The 25,604-nt window shown below is 39.7% G+C and overlaps 1 protein-coding gene across 1 annotated transcript; it reads left to right on the top strand.

Annotated features, from left to right (window-relative positions):
• The first annotated feature begins 651 nt into the window (after positions 1 to 651).
• Spaca1 (sperm acrosome associated 1) lies at positions 652 to 15,755 on the top strand. Its single transcript, NM_001191982.1, has 7 exons — positions 652 to 874; positions 6,164 to 6,220; positions 8,461 to 8,562; positions 9,545 to 9,651; positions 10,659 to 10,794; positions 14,936 to 15,056; positions 15,518 to 15,755. Exons 1-7 carry the CDS (start codon positions 652 to 654, stop codon positions 15,672 to 15,674), a joined length of 903 nt encoding a protein of 300 aa, NP_001178911.1. The 3' UTR covers positions 15,675 to 15,755.
• Positions 15,756 to 25,604: the final 9,849 nt, after the last annotated feature.

Raw genomic sequence — 25,604 nt, 5'->3', positions numbered from 1 at the left:
ATGTAAATGCACGATTGAGCAGCATTCACAAAATTCTCCCAACAGCTTCCCTGCACACTTAGTGTGCAGATTGGTCTCATCGGCAGCTGTAGATCCAGTCCAATGCAACATACTTTAAAAGACTGCAACCAGTCAGATGTTAAGAATAGGGAATTTTGAAGCCAAGTCACACGAAGTGGGCACATAATCTAGTTCTGAATACCTACGCCTAGGAAATAAAAAATAAAGCAAAACACAAAAAGTAACGTCTTGGACGAAAGGAAGCAAGATGCCCAAGGTCATTGGCGCGCCACTAAATTAACAAAACAGTTAACCTAAGCAGCTGACCTCAGGTACAGGAAACTTCAGCAAAGAGGGCAAAGGTGGCCTTCCAACATGCTAGTTCAGGAAGTGAGGGCAGGCCGGAAAGAGCGCCGGAAGCCCCGCCCTTGCCCTCCCCTCCCCCTCCCGCCCACATGAGTTCCTGGTGTCGCCCTCAGTGCCCTGGCTCTTGAAGTCCGGGCTTCGAACGGGGTGACGCGCAGTGACGCCTCAATGGTTGCCAGACACGGTGAGCTTCGCAGCGCAGCGCCTTCAGGCCACTGTTCGAAGCGCCTCTCCTCCAGAGCCGGGGCTGCGATTGTGCGTTGGGCGGCCGTGAGGCCGAGAAGCATGCGCGCCAGGGGCGCTGGCTGCCCCGCTTGGCTGCTGGCCCTCGGATGGCTGATCCTGGTGGGCCTGCAGGCCTCGCAGGCATCGAATGTCACCTCCTCCATCCAGGATCCCGGCATGGCCCGCGAGGGCGAGAGCAGCAGCGAGAACGAGCCCGAGGAGGAGATTGAGAACGAAGGCGAAGTGGTTGAGACTGATACCACGATCGAGGCCGAGGAAGAGGGTGAGGGCAGTGACTTCTTGGGTACAGGAGGCCCCTGAAGAGGCCAGAAGCCCATCCTTTTGTAGAAAAGAATTACCTGTGCCATCTTCTGTAGAGTTTTTTGGCGTTCATATCAGCCCAGAGTTTACACACTTTGTGCATCTTAAGGCCTGTAAAAACAAGGTGCTAATGTCAAAGGCTCTGGGAAAATAAGTGCAAATTAGAAATTGCTACAGAAATATTTTAGACTTACTTTGGAGAAGGAAATTTTTAAGAAACGAAGTACCCCCTCACTATGGGGAATTCATGTGTGTGTGTGTGTGTGTGTGTGTGTGTGTGTAATATTCTGTAGTCATCTTCCCATAGTGGTAGTTCTATTTTTTCAAGTTCCAAAATGGTTGACATTCTTGTCCTTTCCTGTTCTTGATATGGGAACTCAAGGGAAGTCAAATTCCTTTCACTGCTGACTATACTGACAAAATTGTCCCAGAGCTCCCATCATCTTGGTGAAGCCCTCAGCACCCTGACAGCAGGCAGTGTGGTTGTTTATCCTTCAAATAGGGGCAACGGACAACCAAAAGGTCCAAGTAAAGACATTGTCAGAATATGATGTATTAACACAAGAGAGAAGGAAACAAACCCGTGTTTGGTTCCATAAACACGGCTTATACTCCTGGCTCCTTGAGCAAGAGAACCTTATAAAACCGTTGTGTTCCGTTGTGTTCCTGAGTAACTCTCATGCGTGTAGGTCAATAGCAAGGTGGCAGACTTTTAAAGGAGGATGATTCCCACCCCAACCCATGACCCCCGCAGCCATGGTCTTGGTGTCTTTTGTTTTGTTTTGTTTTGTTTCTCGTATCTTCTCAGTCTGTACATAGAGTGTGAGTGATCACAGATAGTGACTTTCAGCATCAGAAAGGAATTGACTGAGGTTACTGGGGATCCTGCCTTGGCAACATGGCAGAGATTTGAAGAGCTCCTTGACTTTGGAAATGCGAGGAAGGGGGGACTGCAGAAGAGACTGTTGTAAGCACTGCTTTTGGTCTTTGAACAGTTTTAGTGTTAAACCAGTCCAAGGAAACGTGCAGATGTCAAGTGCTCAGTAATACTTAGGCCACCCTCTAGCAATGGATGTATAATCCCTTGCCTTCAAATCCAAAAGTTAAATGCACAGATTCTTTTAGTCCTTCAGTTTCTACATCTGTGGGATTCTGAGAATCCATGCATCCTCTGAAATTGTAGACCTACAGTGCCATGCCTAAGAGCTTTGGCTGGGCTGACTGAGTTCAGAAGTGGAGGCAGACATACGAACTTTACAGATCCTGGTAAACTGGCATGATCCTTGTAGCCGTGGTGGACCTGTGAAAACTGTTGTCCTCATTTATTAGCTAGTATATATATATTTTTCTTACTTTCCTTTCTTTTTACTTTTAAGTCAGCTTCAAACAAAAACCCTTGGTGGGAAACTTTGGTAGACATTTTAGTCTTCTAATACCGTGAATTTTTGTATGTCCTACCTTTAAAGCTATACATACTCAAAACTGGGCAAATAACTTGGATGAACCTAAATTCTCAACCATTAGGCATGAAATTGGAATGTATCCATCATGTAAATTCAACATCAGCATCTCCAGTAGAGTTTAGTTCATCATTACTGTGCTTCTTTTTACACGACTGTCAAAACACAATACTTAGGGAAAATAGGAAAGGCATGCCTTTCTTCGGTGAGAATGCCATTTTGCTGCATACTCGCAAAGCATTTTCATCTTCAGATTTGTAAGCAATTGGAAGATTAATGAGTTTTAATCATGTCAACATCATCTATTTTCTTTGAGACCCCACACAGAGACTTATTGTCATTATTTATCCACTTACATATCTTACCAAGTTAATTCGATGTATGAGCCTGGAAAGGGAAGTAGCAACTGTCCTTGTGCTATTAGAAAACCAAGATGGTTCAAGTTTGTAACAGAGTATTTCAGGAGAAAGCCCTTTCTCTTGGAAGACGTAGTATGTCTTCTCCATCTTTAGAAACTCCGTGTCTACTTGCTAAGCTGGAGAAAATCCAAGCTATTCAGCCAAGAGGCAAAGTATCACTGAGGTCTTGATTACATGACTAACTGCACCTTGTATATTTGCCGTGTAAATTGATTGCTATTTGTCCTTCTTTGTTATTCAATTTCTTAATTGCAAAATGTTTTACCTGTTCATTTTCCCCTTGGCCATGATCAGGCAAAAACAAAAGGTACAGAAAAAGAAAAAAAACCCACTCGTCAAACTTTAACTTTGTTTATCTCTGGTGAACCCTGCTGACCGTTCATGAGAAGCAGACTACACGGAGGGCATGTCTAGACAGTTGCACATTCCTGGGAGACCCTCAGGCAGTGAGAGGAGAGAAGCTGGAGAGGTGACTTCTCAGCTTTGCTCTATTTCATAATCGCTTGTCATACTAGGCAATTCCAGTCCGTCTTCAGTTTGACCATTTTAGTTTTTTTTTTTTAAGTAGAGTTGGAAAAAACTCTGTTATTTATCTATTACCTAATTACTCTAGTGATGAAAGAAACACTTCAAGATAAAGGGAACCAGGGTCTGTTAGATTAATTTAGCCTCTCCTTTATGTGCTTTATTAACATTCTATATCAATATGCTCTTAGGCCTATTAAAGGGTCCTAGAGTCATATATAGAAAATTGTAAAATGTGTTTCACGCGGTAAAAACATAACTGTGGTTGAGACTGGTGGCACAGGTTTATCTACCGGCTACTTTAGAGACTGAAGGCGGGAATATTGTAAATTGAAGGTCAACTTGGCATGCAAAGTGAATTCAAGGCCAGCCTGGGTAATGCAATGAAACCTTTCTTAAAAACCAAATGAGGAGTAGGGGCAAAGAATGAGCTCAGGTTAGACCACTGACATAGTGTGAGATTCTAGGTTAATACCCAGTACTGAAAAAAAAATAGAGTGAAAAATAGGTCCTCCATTCTAAGAAAGAATAAAAGCCCTGAGAGAGTAACCTCCTCTCCTCAAAGAAACAGGTTGAGGATTCCAGTTTGACCCTGATGAGTGCCAACAGTCACATTGTGCAGTGGGATGATCACCTACAGGCTGTGCACCAGGCTCTGGGAGGCTTTAGGGATCTTTGCTACATTCTTGCCTCTTTCCAAGCTCACTGATTGTTGGTGGCTTTTACTTTCTCTTCTCTCGTGTCACTGCACCCAGTAATCTTGGACAGTCGAGATTTCAGCCTCTAGGACTTTGACTTGAGGTTTCGTTTTTGTTAGATTTGACCCTTCCTCAACCCTCATGCTATCACATCAAATTTATCATCAGACCTATTTTCTGGACCCCAGATTCAGCCTGCATGTTACCCGGTTCTTTTTACAGGTCGTTAATAAAATGTTGAGGAAGACAGGCCTTTGGTACGTCATTCCTTTTACATACACTGACACCAAACAATTAACTAGCATCTGTGGCTCTTACTGAGGTACTGATAATAAGACTTTTTTTCATTTGCTACATTGTTATGTAATGGGAACTTTGACAAATGCCACCTGAAGTACAGATAGGTATCATTTTCTTGAGCTACCCTTGTAGGGTTTCCAATTTTGAAAGGTGTCTAAATGGATACTCAGCACATCAAAAGATATGAAACTTGAATCTTTAGATATTGTCTGGTTTCGTCTCCTCGTCCTTTCTTTCTCCTTCTGAGGAAACTCAAATAAGAAGGAACTTTGTGTTTTCCCAGAGTAATATAGGTAGTGAATAATAGAGCTGACTGGCAGATGGTTGTTGATGGTCCAGAAGTCATTCTCTTAGGATTTTATGCTCAGGGTCCAGTTTTTAGCTAATGCCTCATAATATGCCAAGCGAAAGTATTCGAGCCTTCCAAGCAGTAAAATGTCAATTCAAATTGATCATCGTGATAGTCCCAATCATTTAACAAACTCAATGTTAATTTAATTATACACATCAAATGCCTGCTCTCTATTTGACGCTTGCAAGTACAGAACCAGGTGAAGTCTGTGAAACCGTTCATATTTTACAATACTGAAAATGGGGAAAAAATAGGAATCTGGAATGAATAACTACAAAGTGAGTTCAAGCTGGGTTTACTGTTGTGTCTTCAATGAATGTAGTCCTATGCAGTCTATGGACTGCTTTCACAGTCCATCCAGTGTTAGCTATCAAGTGAGGTAGACAGGCTTTGCGGTCTTTACAAAGGGTTAATGGGGTCTGACAGACTTCAGTTGCTTCGCTCCAATCCAGACAGCTAATTGGTGATAGGAGCTCTGCTTTGGACTTTGAGTTGCCTGTGTTTTACGTGTGATTTGTTCCTGAAGATCCAGTGCTTTGTAACATTCTCCTTTAGTAGCCTGTTACTGTCTGTTTTATTCTGTTGAGATTTTAGATTTAACTTGTGTTTTTGAAGTCTTGGTTCTATCTGTAACTACAGGAACTCATGGTAAACTTCAGTATAACTAGGGAAAAGCAAATGTCCTAGCATGGTGGCTCATACCTGTAATCCTAGAGAAGCTGAAACAAGAGGACCACCATGTTCAAGGCCAGTCTGTGCTAGGTAGCAGGATCCCGCCTCCAAAACACAACAAAAGGAAAATAGAAAGAAAATGTGATTTAGAAGAAAGACAACTGCACTTCTCAAATAATTATATATTCAAATAATTCTATATATATACCCTATATATTATATATAGTCGTATTATATATTATATATAATATATAGAAGATAGATAACCATACTAAATAAAGCATTGTGGAATGGAATGTTAGAAACATTGAAATTTGCCATCCAAACCTGCAAAATGAGTGAAATTTATTAGTTTATAATTTTAACGCATACTTGGTATGAAGACTTAATTAGAAATGTAAATGGTTTTGAATTACAGTTTATTACTTTTTCTTTTTCATAGAAAATAGAGAATATTTCAAAATTGTTCCTAAAGGTCAGAGGCTGTTATGTATGTGTTCTGTTATACTTTTTCAGTTGGATTTTAATTCACTGTTTATTAGCTAGTGAGGAAAAGCCTTGTGTTATATATGTGAGATTCAAAAGCAAATGTAGTTATTCCTGACTTAATGAATGTTCTTTAAAGTTCAGGATTCTTTTGATTTAGAATGGTGATATCTGTATTTATATGAGGGGCAACTTTGCTCTCCTGGCTTTAATAGACCATTAAAAAGATCCTGTTGATCATATGACAAATTACTTGAACCCTTTACCTCACAATTAAGAAGCTTGTCACTTATAAAAGTCTTCCTGTGATTAAATAATGTTTTTTAACTTTATGTTTAGTTCAGAACAAAACAGTAGTCAAGGAAGTAGAATTCGGAATGTGCACAGTCACGTGTGGTAAGTAACACAGTCCAAACCAACAATGAATACTGACTTCCAAGATTGAATGCCAATTATTTGTAATTTCTGTACTTTTTATATGTTCCTCATGTTGCATTCCTGTGCCTATTATATTTCACACACAACACTAGGTATTTGCTTTAAAGGGTGTATTTTAGGTTTGGGGTATTTTTGCATAAAAACTATCCTCACTAAACTAAAATCCTGCTTCACAGATGTTCAAAGATGGGGGATCTTCAGTGGATCTAACAGATGCATTCCCACACTATTTTGGCAACCTTGCCAAGACTTAGGCTCATTTGTAATAAACTATTACAAATACTCTGTTTCTCTAACTTATGGTCCTATTTTGGAGAAAAGAGGTTATTTTTGTGAGATGAGCAATGGTGAAGGGACATGAGAATGTCCATTCCATAAACAGAAATCTTAAACAAAATATCTTACATAGGATTGAGATCTGCACCTTAAACAGCTACCCTAAACATGTTAGAGCCAATGGTTGACCGACGCAGTTGATAACAGCCTAGGACTGTGGAAGGGTCTAAGAGTCTGAAGTCCGGATCAGTTCACAAGGAAGCTGCTCTTGCTTATGCTGGAAGGTCTCTGGGTTTTGTAGCCATTGCCTGGAATTGGCATGATGAGAGAGCAGTAGATGACTAACAAATGAAATGGTTTCTCCCAAGTAGAAGCTAGCTGAGAAAGAACAGTGATGAGATTCTAATCTGTACACATCTACATCAGACTTCTTTCTAGGTGAAATTTTTGGAATTACTAAAGTTGACAGTTTTTTAATGTGTGTGCTAAAAATATGCACAACGCGAAATGTTCTGTTTAACCACTGTCTAGTATACAGTTCAGTGGCCCTGACATTGCTGCATCAGTGTTAGCAGCAGAACACTTTCAGTACCTCAGACTAAACCCTGTTACCAGTAGGCAGCAGCTCTCCACACACCCCCTCCTTCTCCTTCCTGGGAGGCATTTTTACCTAATGCAGCTTAAAACAGGGTTCTGATCATAGCTTTGTAGTGACAGTCAAAATGACAGTAATCATAAAATAGCCCAAATTCTCGGTTGTAATTTACCTCTTTTGTTGCTGCTGCTTGAGAACTTTCCACAGCAGAGTGATTTTTACAACTTTATTAATCTTCCAGCCTTCCTTCTCATGATCCTGCGAGGTCCATTTCCTTAACCCTCAAAGGGGTAACATCACCAAGGAGCTTGTTAGAAATACAGGATTTCAGACTTCCTCAAGACTGGGTCAGAGTTTGCATGTTTAGAAAGCTCTCCGGTGACTTGTATGCATGCATTCTTAAATTTGTAAGCCACCTTCATCTTCAACCTTTCCTTTCGGTGGAAAGAGCTTATGATTAACTCCTTGTTAGGGACTGAAAAGGGCCTCTAGCAGACCAGAAGATGAACATAGACTGCCCAGCCTATTAAGTCGTTCATTACAGAATGGATCTAGCAACCACTGACTCTAGGATCAGCTAGTATACATTTGATTTCTTGATAAGATGTGTGACAGTTTCAGAAAGAGTATCTTGCTAGAAATAGAGGTGTGCATAATAGTTAATATAGAGACTATACTTAATATAGAGACTTTGTCAATACAGCTATTAAAAAGTAGCATTATTGTAAAATATGATTTTGGAATTTCTTTCAGAAACTCCAACCCCAAATCTGAAAAGTTGCATGATCAAATAAATTTGTGTAATACTATGTGTTATTTCAAATGAGAGTTTAATTGGCTTTAGGAAGCATATTTTATGTACTCTAAAAAGGAAAAATGGTATCAATTTAAAATATTCACATTTATAAATAAGTTTTGATTTCAAAGATACTAAAATATAAAATGTTAATATTTTAGTCAATGGAGAATTGTGTATGACAGTGTTAGCATACTATAAGTTCCCCAAAACTTCTGTACTAAAGAGGTCCTTTTAACAGTATCGTAATATTTTCAAATGTTCATGTGAGCACATAGAATCTTTTTTTCTAATGGGAATAGCAAGCGTGAATCTTATGAAACATTCTTGAGGAAATACCATTTTAGGAAATCAGTGGAGCAGGGGAGTCTACAAAAATTCTATGTGTTGTCATACTGAACTTGGGGATTTAATTTTTAAAATTAAGAGAACATTCTCAGAAGAAAACAAAATTTACCTGAAGAGAATATGAGACGAAAGATGCATTCCAGTTACTTTTCGTTGAGCATTTGCTCATTTCTTTAACTAAAGGTGTTGGTATCAGAGAAGTAATTTTAACCAATGGATGCCCTGGAGGTGAATCCAAATGTGTTGTTCGTGTGGAAGAATGCCGTGGACCTGTTGATTGTGGCTGTAAGTTGAATCATATTTGCTGAAGGAGGGTTTGTGCTGGGAAAATACCTTTAGCCTCAACCTACTACTGAGTACAGGGACACTCATCAACTGATTAAGAGAAATAAAAAAATTAAATTCTCCATCTCTAGACAGTCAGAGCTCTAAGTAGCCCTGCTTTGATGCACATTTCAGTGACATGTAGACCGTGATGTGCTGCTGCTTCACTGGGCTTGGCGTCTGTGTTTGAGTCTGCCCGGAAGTGGAACACTTGATGCCATGACATTTTACCTGTAGATTAGCAAACCTTAAACTTGGAACTTGGAGTTGTTTGTATCAGGCTTTTCTGACATTTCAACTTGTTTAACGAGGTTTTATAACCCTAAATTAGAAGCCATGGGCAGATCTCCAGGTTCAGACATATGACTAAGTTGGATGCCTTTTCCTCTCCATATTTTCCTGCATTCAAATGAAGAGCCTTGGTGTCTGCTCTCCTGTTTCCTTTGGTGATGCCTCTATCATCAATTACAAGATCAGTATCTTCAGCATCCAGTAGGTTTCTGTGTCTGAGGGTGGCCTTTTACTACAGTATCGCAATATGAGAAAGGGTTCTCGGAGAATGCAGTTTTCCTCACAATAAAACTATTTGGCACTGGAGGGACATAGGATTTGAGACTGGATTCTAACCTGGCCTTTTGTTATCATCTCAGGGGTGATCAGAAGACTCCATCATAACTTTGGGTCTGTTTATTCAACTGGAGAAATTAGAAAGTTGGATTTTTAGAGCCAATCTCATATGTACACACACACACACACACACACACACACACACACACCTCACGGATGTGATTATAGTATTCTCAGTGTCTTGATAGTGTTATGTCTCCTGATCCTTTGTTGCTGATATAATTAAAATTGCTTATTAAAAAAGTATGGCTAGATAAAGCAGTTCTATGCCCAGTGGTATTGCCTGTTGCCTGTTTTTGCTTTTTATTTTTTTCAGGGGGTAGACCAATTTCTGAAAGTCTTGAAAGTGCTAGACTATCATGTATCCATATATCTCCTGAAAATCGTTTCAAATATATATGGAAGCTCCTAAAGCCAGATCAAGTAAGTAGACTGTGTATAATCTTGTCTTTTCAGTGGCTGATAACATTTGGTACCCAGTTCTGATATTTTAAGAAAACAATTTGAAAACTGGAGTTAAAAAATCATAAACTTTATTACATGATTGGAATTTAATTTTTTGTCAGGCTAAAGGTACATGTCTTATGATCCTCTATAATCATAACTTAAACTCACCCATTTTATGATATATCCTGTTTTGCAATCAAGATGCTTATTGGGTTATATAGGTGTGGCACGATAAATAATAGATAACATCAATTAAAGGTGTTTTAAATGCCAGATCAACAAATGATTAGAGCTCACTTAAAAGACATATAACAACTCTATAGTCTTAAAGATAAATTGTACTGTTTTACAGATGAGTAATTGTGGTATAGAAAGTGTCTTAGTTTGCCTTTCAGTTGCTGTGATAAAACACTAACCAAAACCAACTTGGGGAGGAAATAGTTTAATGAAGCTTACAGTTCCAAGTAACAGTTCATCACTATGGGAAATCAGGGAAGGAACCCGAAGCAGAACCATGGATACTTTCTCTCCAGGGCTTGCTCTGCCCACTTTCTTATACATCCCAAGACCACCTGCCCAGAGTGACTCCCACCACATTGGTTCTGGACCATCTCACGTCAATCACTAATCAAGAAAACATCTCTGCAGACTTGCCAACAGACCAGTTAGATAGAGGCATTTTCTCAACTGAGGTTCCCTCTTGCCAGATGACCCTAACTTGTGTCAAGTGGACAAACACTGACTAGCACAGATAGTACTGGCCATAGCCAACAGGGTTGAAGAATCTGATTCTAAATCATATATACAGTCAGTTACATATCAGGACAAGAACATGAGCAACTCTCCTTTCCTTAGAGGAATGTTCCTGCCATTGGCAACCTACTGTGTTTGCTGATGATCTAGCAAGTCTACTTGTCTTTCGCTGTCTCTGTTGTCATTTAAGTGAACCCAGTCAAGACTGCTCCTACTTTTCTCCTTAATAGCAACCTGTTATACTGATAAATGACTCAGCAGTCCTGGAAGTACCAAGAGAACTTCATCCTATGGCTTTCGAGTGTGACACCTTGGATAATAATGAAATGGTGGCATCTGTTAAGTTCACAGTCTATACAACAACTGGTAAGTATCCGGTAGTGCTTTGCTCTGTTTATGCTCCAAACTTACTTTCAGGAACATCAGATCAACCTAATGGGATTTTAAAAACACATCTGTACCAGCACCACCCTAGAGCTGCTGATTCAGTAGATCAATATGGATCTGGCACATGAATTTCAAGAAGCTGTTCCTTTAAAAACTAGTCCTGGGGTAAAGCTGGCCCAGCCAAGGGCACTGGCTGCTCTTCCATAGGTCCTGAGTACAATTTCCAGTACTCCCATGGCAGCTCTTTAATAGGATGTCATGCTCTGTTCTGGTGTACCAACATATATGCATAGAAAGTACTCATATACACCCATAAATGAACATTTAAATAAAGAGGGCACCGTTAAAAAAATAAAGCATAGATCTTCAACTTGAAATATATCGGTGCCTTATTTCCACTATGAAAATGAAGATAGACAAATGGATTGTCATGCATGATTACAGAAAAAAAAATATAATTAAAACTTAAAAAAAATAAGAGCATTTATTTTTAGAGTAATCCATTTGAAGTGTGTGTGTGTGTGTGTGTGTGTGTGTGTGTGTGTGTGTGTGTGTGTGTATTGAGATAGGGTTTCTCTACGTAGCCCTGGCTATTCTGGAACTCACCAGACAAGGCTGGCCTTCCTCATCAGCTTGTCTCTGCTTTTTTTAGTGCTGGTGTTAAAGGTGTGATGTGCTATCATGGCTGGCTTTAAATTATGTTTTTGATAATTCAGTGTTAAAGTTCTTGATCTAGCTTTGAACATGACTTTGTGTATTAGAAATTGTTTTTCCTGTGAAGTGTGAACTATGTCTATGTGCATTCAGTTTAACCTATGGCATCTTCTGTTTCCTTTGATTCAGTTTCTCTTAACCATCTTTAATGTCATTCTCTTTGTTGGTAGGAGTATTTGGTCACAAGTTCTTTTAAGAACTTACTTGTGTTAGGATTCTCCAAAGGAAGAGAAGTGATAGCATAAGTATCAAGGGGGATTTATTAGAGTGGTTTACAGGCTATGGTTCAGATACTTCAGTCTCCCTGTGGAAGGCCAAGAATTCATTAGCGTTAGGTCCATGAGACTGGGTTCCTCAGCTGATCTTCCAACTAAATTGGAGTCTTGAAGAAATAGGTTCTAATACCAGCAAAGCCATGCCTCAGCATCGGGCTAGATGAATGTGCCAGCAAGAGCGAGGACAAGCAGGCAGAAGCATCCTTCCTCCTTGTCATTTTATGTGGCCTGGCAACCAGAAGGTATGGTCCAGATTTAGGAGGAGCCTTTCTATCTCAAATGATCCAGTCAAGAAAATTCTCTCACAAGTGTGCTCATCTGCTTGGCTTTTAGCTGATTTCAGATGTACTCAGGATGAGATTCATTAAAATCATTAAATGTTCTAGAATTCTTATTCCCAGAGAAATGTCTTTATATATAAATCTTCTTGAAGTGGTAGGTAACTTTAAGGGAATCTGCATTTCCTGAAGCTATTTCTTGTAATTCGGAGACATGGCATGCCGTGCCCTTTATTGAAATGAGAATAAGCTACAAAAGGTTTTAGAGAGATTTAAAAATAAATGTTTACTAGTTAAACTTTCTTGATGTATCCTAGTTTGCAACTTACAAAACATTTTTGAAGTATAAAACCATTATGTTGAAACATTATCAATAAGATAATTTCAGTGGCAAGTAACTACTAAGAAAAGCACAAGAAGACAGAAAAACTGGAGGACCAGCAAGCTTTATAAACATTCTCAACTTGCCATAGCTTATGATGCTGTTGGTGTCTGTGTCATTTGTGGACTTGGTCCTCACTGCCTGGCCCCTAATAGGAATGTTTTAGTACTTAGCACTTTTCACAATTAGGAACATTATCCATTGGTGTGTAAGCTAAGAGAGCAGAGACTCCAAATTCTTGTTCTTCATTGAGACAATGTTGACTTTTCTTTTCTTGAAACAGCCCAGGGATGGTGAAGTACTCTGCCACTTACTACATGCACACTTAAACAACAAAATGTCAGGATGTTTCAGTAACTATGACAATTGGCACACTCAGGCCCTAGACATTTTGTTTGTCTTTACATCAAATAAATACTTTTGTTACAAATAATTGACACTCTACATTATTGGAATGAGTCAAATATACAATAGGAATATCTTTAGGATAGATGTAGCTAATGAAAAATTCTGGAGACGTAATGGTGTATGCCTTTAATCTCAGCATTGAGAGGCAGAGGCCAGCTTGGTCCATATAGTAAGTTCCAGGACAGCCAGGGCAATATAAAGAAATCCTGTCCCAGAGAGGAGGGGGGGGAGGGGAAAAGAGACAGAGACAGACAGAGAGACAAACAAACAGGGGAGAAGAAAAGGAGAAAAATTTAATTCTTTCTCCTTTATCATATTTCCACTCACAATTATTGTCTTCCAAAGTTAGGCATTGTTTGTGGATTTAATTGTATGCCCCTAAGATATGTTGATCTCCTAACTTTTCAGTACTTAGATTGTAAATATACAAAGAGGTCAGTAAAGATGAGATTAGGACTGGTGTCCTAATAAAGAGAACTTTGGAAAAAGAAGGGAGTAAGGGAAGAAGTAAGGGAGGGAGACGTAAGAGAAGAAAGGGGTAGTAAAGAAAGAAGGAAGAGAAATGAGAGAGGCCAGGTGGGGGGTAGGGAACAACAGGCACATGAAAGCAGATCCAAGCTGGGCTACCAAAAGCTGAGAAGACAGCACCCCCAGACTCACTGGGCCCCACAATACATTTTTAAATTATTTATAGGATCCAGAATATGAAACAAATTTGTGCTAATAAGTCACCCAATTTATGGTACTTTGTTTTGGTATTGATAAGCTGTGTTTATTTAAAACATTAAGCATTGGAATTCAATTCATTTTTCATTAATCTTAATTACATTAAAGTTTTATTAGAAAATTTTAAGAGGAAATTCAGCTTTCCTAAGGAAATTAGATATACAGGTGGTCCATGTGGTCCTTGCAAGATGACTACTCTTCAGTAGTGAAGAGCTCCATCCTCTCAGCTGATATTAGGTGCTAGTGAATGAAATCAAATGAACTTTGCATTTTCCTTCAAAATGTACTCCTAAACCTTGTCTTTCTGTTTTAAAGACCTCCCACTTCTCCAAATCTGAAATTACTAATTTTTTAATATTGGAATACAAATATAAATGCACCTTTGTGATTGTGCATAGGACTCTTTAAAGGGAATCACTAAACTTCCTTTACAGTATATGACCAATGACAAAAGCAGGTTATAATCCGCAGCACTAAGAGGATAGGAACAAACCAGGAGATTGCTACGCACAAGATCACTTCTCAGAGAGTGGTACGTAGTAAAATTAAAATGGTAAAATAGTCGAATCATAGTTTAGATAAATAATTAGACCTCTCTGGTCTCTGGTTTACTTACCTATATAATATAGTATTTAGTCATATGGTCCTTTTCTGTATGGATTATTTTTGTGTATTTTAGAATTTGGGGAACAAAAGAACCATTGGGAAGCTAACGCTTTCACAAACGGTATCACTGATACATACTGTCCCACCACCAGCCTATGGAATCATGATGCTGGCACACATTTGCAGACTGGCTCTGCTCCTCAACAGCCTGATATGCAGAAAGAGAATATCTGACTTATGAGTAGTGTGTGAGAACAATGAATCTCAACCCCAAGCTTATATTTAAAACACCAGGGGTAAATCAGAATACTGGGCATAAAATTTAGGTATCTGAAGTTTGAAAGAGGAAATGAGAGAAAGTCTGTATGATTTAGCAATAGGCTTCTTAGGTTTCTTAGCCATGACTCAAACAATCACCATAAAAGGTAACATTGAATAAATCAGACTGAATCAAAATTAAAAACTTCAGCTTGCTGAAATAAGTCACTTGATAAATGAATAGGCAGGCTGAAATCCAAAGAAATCAGAAGTATAGCCAGAATAGGCCGTTTGAGAAAGTCTTCCCCCAGTTTGTTAGGAAGCTATGACCCTACCCTATTGCCAACAGTTACTCTATTTATCTCAAAAAGTGAGAATATATCCACAAATTACTTTACAGGAATGGCCCATTTAGATGTCATTCCCCACTTGCGTCTGGCGGCACCCATCACTGGATGTTTCTCTACTTTTAGAATTGCAGATGAAAAGATCCACCAGACCAGACACTGATGCCGTCTTAGTCTTCGTGCTGACCATAGGAGTCATCATCTGCATATTTGTGATCTTTGTATTGATTTTCATAATCATAAATTGGTAGGTGAATGGTTGGGATGTGTCCTCTTTGGTTGACATCTTCCTCATTCCCCACGTATTTGCACTGTAGCTCAGGCCATTGCCCCACGGGGTCTCCTGTTTGTACCCTGATCTCTCCTCCCAGGCTACTCCAGCTTGTGTATGGATGCTTTTCAAAACAAGGCACGGGAGAGCTTTCAGATGAGGATTTTATAACTTTACAAAGCAGCTGTTTAAAATTAAAAAAAGAATGGATACTTTTGCTGCTTAACTGTAGCTCTCCCTGCCTTAAAACTTGGCTATTGTAACCTCCTGATTCCCTTAAAAACAAACCCTGACAATATGTATATTAGACCTGACACATCTGAGGTTCATCAGTGATGGCGTGACTGGCTTATCTGAGTTAAAACTTGAGTAAAAGGCACTTCTACAGAATGGAAATATTAACATTGTTTCTATTTCCTATGTTTTTATCCCACCAGGGCGGCAGTGAAATCCTTCTGGGGGGCAAAAGCCTCAACAACTGAGATACAGTCCGAGATGAGCTCTATGAGGTACAAAGATTCGACATCACTTGACCAGTCACCAACAGATATACCTGTACATGAAGACGATGCTTTAAGTGAATGGAATGAATGATGTATGGATGACATATGAGAAACTAGAGACCATTAGAACATATCAGATTCATTATTATGAAAATAAAATATATACTGAAAATTTTTCAACGACCTTGGATTGGATCTACCTCGGTGGTGGTAATGCAATGTGGAGACGGCCCTGTTCAGTCTGGCTTATGGCACAATTGTCTTACTCCCTTTCAATTAGTTCTTTGTACTTACTCTTCAGGTAATGTCTTAGGGACATGCATATCAATGTATATACACGTAGTTTTTGATCTCTTTGGTCACTTGTGAAGTCATGTACCTTTTCTGTCCTAAATAAGAAAAATAATAATACAGAGGTTTCCTTGGATGTAAGCTTTCTCTCTCCTGGGAGAACTAGGTTGAACTACTAAAGTATCATACTTTATAATCTGCAGGGCATGTAACATATAAAGCATCCTTTGTAAAACAGGAAGTGGTGAGAGTAATAGTAGTTGGTGACTGTGTGCCAAGCACTGCTTAGAGCAGTTTACATACATTAGATCATACATTAGATAACTGAACTGTATTGGTGTAAAAGAGATAACACATAAAGGACTGGACGAGCATTTGGAGGTAGTTGAAGAAGGACATAAGTTTGATAACTTGTAATAACTTTTACTTCTCACAGAAACTATAAGTTAGGGACTCTAGAGTTACCATTAACAAGTACCTGTAAGACTGAACCCCCAGTGAAGGTGATTGTTGGGGGGAGGGCGGCAATGGGGGGAGGATGGGGATGGAAACACCCATAAAGAAGGGGAGGGGGAGGGGTTACGGTGATGTTGGCCCGGAAACCGGGAAAGGGAATAACACTCGAAATGTAAATAAGAAATACTCAAGTTAATAAAAAAACAAAAACAAAAAAAAAACAAAAAAAAAAACCACAACAACAAGTACCTGCTGTGCTTAGTATGATGCAGGTGATAATAGAACACCATCATTTTGTGTTGCAGCACAGTTCAGCCAGCCAGCAAACAGGATGGGAAAGCATTAGGAATTATATTCAGTAGGCTTTTCTAGCAATTTTTTTAAAAGAATACATTCAGTTTATTTTGTTTAGATGGATTCTATAGCAAGTTCATATCGCTATTATTTTAGAATTTATGATATACACTGGGCAGAAGATATTGTAAGTGGGTATTTATGGTAAACCTTGTCCTAACAAATAGAACAAATATATTATAAAGCTAAGCTATTTTGTTTCTGTTACACAGCAGTTTTATCTGAAAGAAGTAAGCATCAACTGGTTAGAAAATTATTTTTATCTGTTGTGGGAATTCCATTGGAGAACTCAAGTAAAAAGAGATTGCTTGTACATAATCTTTTAAAAGAAAATTCTGCCTCAGACAAATGTTTAACACTCAGCCTTCCAGTTCTATATCTGACGTATATGATCATATATCTTTAGTAAAGAGTCTAAAAACTACTACTTGTGAACAGTAATTAGGTCAATCCTGGTTTTTAAAGCCAGAATGGCAGTAGGTCTCCTGTGTCTTTCAGTGAACTTTAGAGTTCTGCTATTGAACAAGGCCAGTGCTACAGTACTTACTTCAGTTTTTGGGTTTTTGTTGTTGTTGTTTTGTTTTGTTTGTTTTGTTTTGTTTTTGGCTGAATGGGGCAATGTTCCTAGTTATGACCAATAAGTCATCAGCCTAAATTCTGAAGTTCTGGGTTATCCTGAGACAAGAACACTGATCTGGAAAACATTGAGAACTCTGCTGATAAGGGTCTCAGTGAGAGGAGGGCTATGTGACAAATGATCGTTAACCAGCCCAGAGTAGATACCATACATTACACCTCACTATTCTAAGTCAAAGAGGTTTACATGTTATTTGATACAGTAGCTAAGTGACTCTTCTAATTGACATATGTCTTCTTTAAAATAAGTTGAGGGACCTTCTTTACTCAGGACTTGCAAAGCTCTCCAATGAGGGCATTGGTGAACTATTTCCCCAATACTGGAACAAAAATGAAACCATGTGACGATGCAGGGTCACAAAACTGAGAATCAGGTATAGGCCTGCAAGAGTTAAGAGGAAACACACACTCGGGTCATTCATGTTAAAAGAATGCCGTCCATGCTTTACTGAGATCTCCTTATATACCAGAGGCAAAGGCCATGGAAAAACAATAATGCAGGTGAAAATCCCAAACAGGAAAACAGGAAAAATCTGTGTCATGGAAAGTCCCAGCCCCCAAACAGAGGCATAAACAACTTCTTAAAAAGCTGAGAGGCTAAGCGAGGGGGAAGGATGTCATGTAAAGTCCGGCCCCAAAACAGGGGCCGAGAGCAGCTGCCAAGGGTGTAAACAACCTCTTGCCATAGCAGGCTGAAAGGCTCAGTGAGGGGGAAGGGAAACACCCCAAGGTAGGGCCCAACAATTCCCCCTCTTTAATTTCTTTTTTTTTTTTTTTTTTTTGGTTCTTTTTTTTCGGAGCTAGGGACCGAACCCAGGGCCTTGCGCTTCCTAGGCAAGCACTCTACCACTGAGCTAAACCCCCAACCCCTTTAATTTCTTTTTAAGTAGTGCTGTCTTAGGATCAATCTTGGGTTCCAAAACTCTTTCCCATCTCTGAATACCCTGACAGTCCTCAGGGTTTCTGTCTTAGGCAAGTATGGTCTCAGAAGGTTGCCTGTATTTGGCTAACTAATTGTCATACAAACTGAGCCTAATTTGGGTGGATGGATTATTTCTGGCCAATGAAAATCAATCCTGTTTGGTTTCAGCCTGAGACTGGATCTGTTGGTACTTAAAACAGCCCAAGGGCAGCTGCTAAGAGCGAGTAATCAAGATAAGCATTTAAATCCCCAACAGCCTTGCTGCTATTAAGGACCTTAATAGGGGTTACACACACAGAATGATAAAAGGTAGAACAAGATGTAATATGGATTTCCCAGAGAAAGTCCAATTGTTCCTGCAGGAGAGCAGTTTGTTGGCTGAGATTAAGAATGCCCAACTCAATCTGAGTATTAACACTATTCTGCACAGTCAGTGCCGTGGTGACCTCTCCATAATTCCAAAGATAGCTGTCGATTGAGATATGGCCACACCAGGCACTGCAGCAGCAGTGGCTGAAATGGCGATGGCAGCAATGACTGTCGCAGTAATGCCAAAATCTCTTTTATGCCTGTAGAGTTCCACTGGAAATTAGCCTTCATCCAGAGGCATGGGGATCACACCAGGAACTCGAACAATCAATGCAAAAATCTTCCTGTTCCCAGCAATTGGTTAGTAGACAGGACCTGGAAGAACAATTGAGAATCTCCTCCCTTGTCACTGCCTCAGTTCCATTCCAAACCAAAAAAGAAAAAAGGGTGCCAACACGCATGGTGCAGATTTCAGAAGATTTTTATTCTAAACATGTGATCCAATTACATGCGTTGCCTTCTCATTAGATAACCTATTTGATTGCTGTTTGGAATAAGGCGTGTTTCATCAGGTTCCTTTTCTAAAATACTTCCATGACTCAATCTTACAATTCTGTACATCTAGCTCTCTTCACTTTCTGTAAAGCTATTCAGCCACTCCTCAGTTAATTGTCTAGGGGAATAGAATTTGCATCTCTCTTGGGGATATCAAACAAAGGCTTAAAGGTGAGATCTTAGCCAATTAACATATCTTAGAAGCTTTTAAAAATAATTTAAAGTAAACTATCTTAAATTTTCTGTGCCACAGTCTGTTTAGGATATAACCAATGTCTCAAATATTGAAAAGGAATATTGAATCTTTTCTGGAGCAGCAGCTACTCCCCCAAATTTAAAGCACATTGTAAGAGTAAAGGCTTGTAGTAAAATTAAAATGTCTATATAATGAATAATATACACTGAAAGATTCAAAGTCTTAACTTCTTGTATTGAAGCAGTGACAAAAATGTTTTACATAATGTAAGGCCACAAGTGATTCCTTGAGGCAAAACTTTCCAATGGTATCACTTCATGGGCTCTCCAAAATTATAAGCAAGCTCACTAAATGAAAATCTTCCACAATCGCCAGTATGTAAAGAAACATCATAAAAACAATCTTTTAAATCTATAATAATTCTATATGTATTTCTTAAAATAGCAGTTGGAGAAAGCAAACAGGCTGTAGTGCTCTTATAAGTTAACAATCTCCCCCTGTTTGACTTTTTTCTTAATTACAAATATGTGTGAGTTAGAATCCTGAGCCTGTCTATGATCGAACTGTAAACGGTAGCCAATGTAACACTGGCAATCTTTAACCACAATCTTTAAGTTTCCTTTGTAATACCAGAGCACAGTGATAACTTTGGAGAGCAAAACTCAACCTCCAACAAACCATCTATTCTCTAAAATCCAGTCTCTCCAAAACACCAAGTCCATTTCTCGTGCTTTAATCTTTTTTTTTTTTTTTTGGTTCTTTTTTTCGGAGCTGGGGACCGAACCCAGCGCCTTGCGCTTCCTAGGTAAGCGCTCTACCACTGAGCTAAATCCCCAGCCCCCCATTTCTCGTGCTTTAAAGTTTGACTGCCAATTCTTGCAATGGTGCAGACTCTAATACCTCAACAAAGAGACATTGCCCTAAATTCTTTTATAAGTCTGGTTTCTATGATAAGAATTATATTAAAATATTATCCCAATTTAGACATGTTTCCATGGGTTATCTCATACCACATGTTGTCTAAAATGACTCCATCTGAATTATCAGTTTTAAACCAACTTTATGTTAACCAATGTTACAATTTTTAACCATACCCAATAACTTAAAAGCCAGTAACCTATAACCAAGACATGTAGAGCATATTATACATTTAAAACCAATCAGAAACAAAAAATGAAGTGGCTACACATATATTTAATATTTAGATCAAACAACATTTCTACTTTTTCTAGCTGTAATTTTAAGAGAAGTACCTTGTCAACTGTTGAATCCAATAATCACAGTCAGATTTTTCTAAGAGAAACAGCCATTAGCTCCATTACCATAGAAGCTGTGAAGTTCCTGGTGCACTTAGGATGGGCTAGTGTAAACATTTAGCCAGCCCCCTGGGGAGCTTCCCCAGTGGACCTAGGCTCCTAGCTACAGATGCAGGACTCCAAAAGCCAATTGAAACTGCTTTTTATTAATTTTCCTTTCTTGAAAGGAGATAAAACTAAATCAAGGGGTGAATCAACCAGCATTTAAAGTTTAACCATTTTTTTTCTTTTAAACATGAAACACAAGACATTCAAGCAATGAGAAGCAAAACCCAGACATAAACTGACATACATGGACAGCTTGGTGCACCAAGGACAGACAATAGACAGAGGGAAAAAATTAGGACTAGATGGTGTCCCACCAAACGGACCCAGATATCCTACCTAAAGGACCCAGAACCAGAAATAAGCACTTCTCCAATGTGATCCAGCAAGGAGGCAGTACTTCTCCCGCCCTCTTCCTGTCCCTAGGAGAGTTCTTAAAAAGCTTAAGCTCATTTTCCTTCTCTCGGCAAAGCATCTGTGGAGAGTCCAGGAGGACTGTTTTTCTCAAACCCATTCTCTCTCTTGTCTAGGGTATAACTGTCTCTAGTCAGGGTCCAAAGACTAAAATCATCTATGAAAATTGACTTCGCTTCTCTAGATTTTAGCATAACTCTAAAAGAACACACACAAAAAAACAGTTTGCCATTATTACCTTGTCCCTTTTTGCAAGGTTTACTCACCACTAGCCCAAATGTTTATTTTTCTTTGCACGTGCTTTCAATTCCTGTGTTCCTTCTGAATCCTGCTTTCTGAGGCCTTTCCTGGCCAGTTTTCCCCAATTCGCCCCTCCTCCTTTGTCGGCTGGCTTCCTGGGACGATCTAGTCAGGTTGTCCTCTCTTTCCCAATCTCGGTGGGACCGCCATTTGATGACGCCTGCATAGTCACAACACTGAGAACCAGGCGTAGGCCTGCGAGATTTAAGAAGAAACATACACTCGGGTCATTCATGTTAGAAGAATGCGGTCCTTGCTTTACTGAGATCTCCTTATATACCAGAGACAAAAGCCATGGAAAAACAATAATGCAGGTGAAAATCCCCAAACAGGAAAAATCTGTGTCATGGAAAGTCCCAGCCCCAAACAACTTCTCAACAACAAGAAGCTGAAAGGCTCAGCGAGGGGGAAGGGTGTCATAGAAAGTCCTGGCCCCAAATCAGGGGCCGAGAGCAGCTGCCAAGGGTGTAAACAACCTCTTGCCATAGCAGGCTGAAAGGCTCAGTGAGGGGGAAGGGAAACACCCCAAGGTAGGGCCCAACAACCATGAACATATTAGACACTGTGCACTTTCCAACAAAGCTATCCTGATTGTCCTGCAGGTGAGGAGCCAGGAGTCAGTGAGTGAGTCATTCATAATGTATTACACATAGCCATTCAGCAATGGGCATTGACAATGGTAGCCCTTCATATACATCTGCAATATTTAGGTCTACTCTGGTGTTTGGAATGAAAAATGTCCCCAATAGATTTGTGGTGGTAGCACTGGGGAGGCTGGGCTTCAAGGTTATGTAGACTTGCCCTACTTCCTCCTTGATGAAGTATGAAGCTGAGATATGCTCAGCCAGCCAGCTTCCTGCTCCAACCACCTGATACAATGCCTTCCCCACCATTGTGGACTAACCCTCTGGAGCTGAAAGCCCAAATAAACCCTTTTGTAGTCTGTTTTTGGTCAGAGTGACTTTTCACATTATAAAGGTAACAAATACAATGGGCTGTCTTGAAATCACCCTACTCCCATAATTTTAATTTTGATACTGTCATCTTATAGTAAGTTAATGCATAGATTGCCATGATGTAATGATTAAGTCCAAGTCACCAATAATGCACTGATGTCTCTTAAGGAAAGAAATAAAAGTGCTTCCCCTGGGAGTTGTGTAACCAAGAATGAGTCCAGATTTGAATTTTCTACTTCATGCTACCTCTCTTCCGTTCTCTGTTGCATATTCCTCAAGGCAGTCTTGTGAATGCTTTTCCCTATTTCTCTGTGTATCTATTTCTGTGTCTGTCTGTCTGTTGGGTTTTCTATTTGACTTAAAGTGTGAGTGGTGTCTGTCTATCTGTAAGTGGCTTGAACAGTGTAGGTAATATCCCATGGGGAAAGGAATGCGATACTTTACAGAAATTTACGGAGTTTAACAAAGGGTTAAGTCACTGGGTTCCAGTTGACCCAGATAGCAAACATCCTTGTTTATCAACCAATTACCATAAGTGGTTGCTTCTGACCTTTATAGTAGGTTTGGGGGAGATGCTTTCAACATCTGTATCTGCCACTTTCAGCAAAAGGAAATTAAGGTTGGTTTTTTTTCCCCATTTTTCTCTTAAAGGCAGGTTAAACAAAGTTTGAATACACACTAAGCTAGCCCAGTCCTGTCTTAAATGACTTCAACGTGTATTATCAGCTTTGTTGTGAGATCCAGCAAAAGTGCCAGTCAGACCAACAGATTGGGAAAAGATCTTTACCAATCCTACAACAGATAGAGGGCTTATATCCAAAATATACAAAGAACTCAAGAAGTTAGACCGCAGGGAGACAAATAACCCTATTAAAAGATGGGGTTCAGAACTAAACAAAGAATTCACAGCTGAGGAATGCCGAATGGCTGAGAAACACCTAAAGAAATGTTCAACATCTTTAGTCATAAAGGAAATGCAAATCAAAACAACCCAGAGATTTCACCTCACACCAGTGAGAATGGCTAAGATCAAAAACTCAGGTGACAGCAAATGCTGGCGAGGATGTGGAGAAAGAGGAACACTCCTCCATTGTTGTTGGGATTGCAGACTGGTACAACTATTCTGGAAATCAGTCTGGAGGCTCCTCAGAAAATTGGATACCTGAGGACCCAGCTATACCTCTCTTGGGCATATACCCAAAAAATGCCCCAACATATAACAAAGACACACGCTCCAGTATGTTCATAGCAGCCTTATTATAATAGCCAGAAGCTGGAAAGAACCCAGATGCCCTTCAACAGAGGAATGGATACAGAAAATGTGGTACATCTACACAATGAAATATTACTCAGCTATCAAAAACAATGACTTTATGAAATTCATAGGCAAATGGATGGAACTGGAAAATATCATCCTGAGTGAGGTAACCCAATCACAGAAAAACACACATGGTATGCACTCATTGATAAGTGGATATTAGCCCAAATGCTTGTATTACCCTAGATACACAGAACACACCAAACTCAAGAAGGATGACCAAAACACGAATGCTTCACTCCTCCTTTAAAAGGGCAACAAGAATACCCTTGGGAGGGAATAGGGAGGCAAAGTTTAGAACAGAGGCAGAAGGAACACCCATTCAGAGCCTGCCCCACATGTGGCCCATACATATACAGCCACCCAATTAGATAAGATGGATGAAGCAAAGAAGTGCAGGCTGACAGGAACTGGATGTAGATCTCTCTTGAGGGACACAGCCAGAATACAGCAAATACATAGACGAATGCCATCATTAAACCATTGAACTGAGAATAGGACCGCCGTTGAAGGAATCTTAGAAGGGATTGAAAGAGCCTGACGGGGCTTGAGACCCCATATGTACAACAATGCCAACCAACCAGACCTTCCAGGGACTTAGCCACTACCCAAAGACTATATATACATGGACTGACCCTGGGCTCCAACCTCATAGGTAGCAATGAATAGCCTAGTAAGAGCACCAGTGGAAGGGGAAGCCCTTGGTCCTGCCAAGACTGAACCCCCAGTGAATGTGATTGTTGGGAAGGGGGGTGGCAATGGGGGAAGGATGGGGAGGGGAACAGCCATACAAAAGGGGAGGGGGAGCAGTTAGGGGGATGTTGGCCTGGAAACCAGGAAGGGGAATAACAATCGAAATGTAAATAAGAAATACTCAAGTTAATAAAGATGGAAAAAAATAAAAAATAAAAATAAGTGCCAGTCAGTCTCTTAGAATGCAAGAGATATTTTCATAGTACATCGTCCCAGGTTAAAATAATTAGCACAGCTTACATGAAGTTGGTAGTGCATCAAAGAGCTCTCTCTCTTACATGACAGGTCATCGGTTGCTGCCATGTAACAGGATTTTAAATAGTGTTCAAAATAGCACCCTATTCCCAGAGAGATTTCTGTTTTGATTCAACAAACATTGAGTGAAATATATCCCCTTCACGTTAAAAATTATAGGATCACTCTTCTCTTGGACTTCATCATTTACCTAAGTCCTTTATATACTGCCAGGAGTGAATATATTGTACTAGAGACTATAATGTAGTCAATTCATTTAAGGAAGCCTCAAGATTTTTATGAAGCAATAGCAGGTGAAAAACCATTTAAAAGTCTTCATGAAGTCAGTTTTACCTTGAGAGAGAGAGAGAGAGAGAGAGAGAGAGAGAGAGAGAGAGAGAGAGAGAGAGAGAGAGAGAGCCTAGGCAGAGTAAAGAGCGGGTCTGAATGAATACTTTTGAGCAGGAAGATGCATACTGAGTCTGGAGAGAAGGCTAATGGAGCCAGAATAGAGAAAGGAGAACAGGTTAGTGGAGGATGTGGCAAAGGCAGGTGAGATCACACATGTATGTGACATTTAGTATGTATACATAATGAAAACACCATGTAGTGCAAAATTATATATTTCAGTGGCTAAGAGTGCATGCCAATGATTAAATCTCCAGAATATCTGCTATAACACAATTAGCCCTGCCATTTTGGAATTTATTTCTACTGATCTTTAAAAAACCCCTGATCCTTACCTCAACATGGTAGTGTATGCCTTGACCGTTTAACCTGGATCCTTTAAAATCCTTCTGGAAGTGCAAAATCCTTACCAATGGGAACTTTGTTTTCTTCCATAATGATTCCTAGTTCATCCTCTAGTTGTAGGTAAGAGCAAGACAGATAGAGATTCTCAAACTAGCCATGCTTGACGCAGATGCCTCTAGGTCAGCCTTCAGTGATAGTGTTTGGGAGGCACAG

Source organism: Rattus norvegicus, chromosome 5 (genome assembly GCF_021556685.1).
Source record: "Rattus norvegicus strain SHRSP/BbbUtx chromosome 5, alternate assembly SHRSP_T2T, whole genome shotgun sequence".
NCBI classification, from domain to species: Eukaryota; Metazoa; Chordata; class Mammalia; order Rodentia; family Muridae; genus Rattus; species Rattus norvegicus.
Note: the sequence above shows the minus strand (reverse complement) of the source record. Positions and strands in the feature narration are given on the sequence as shown.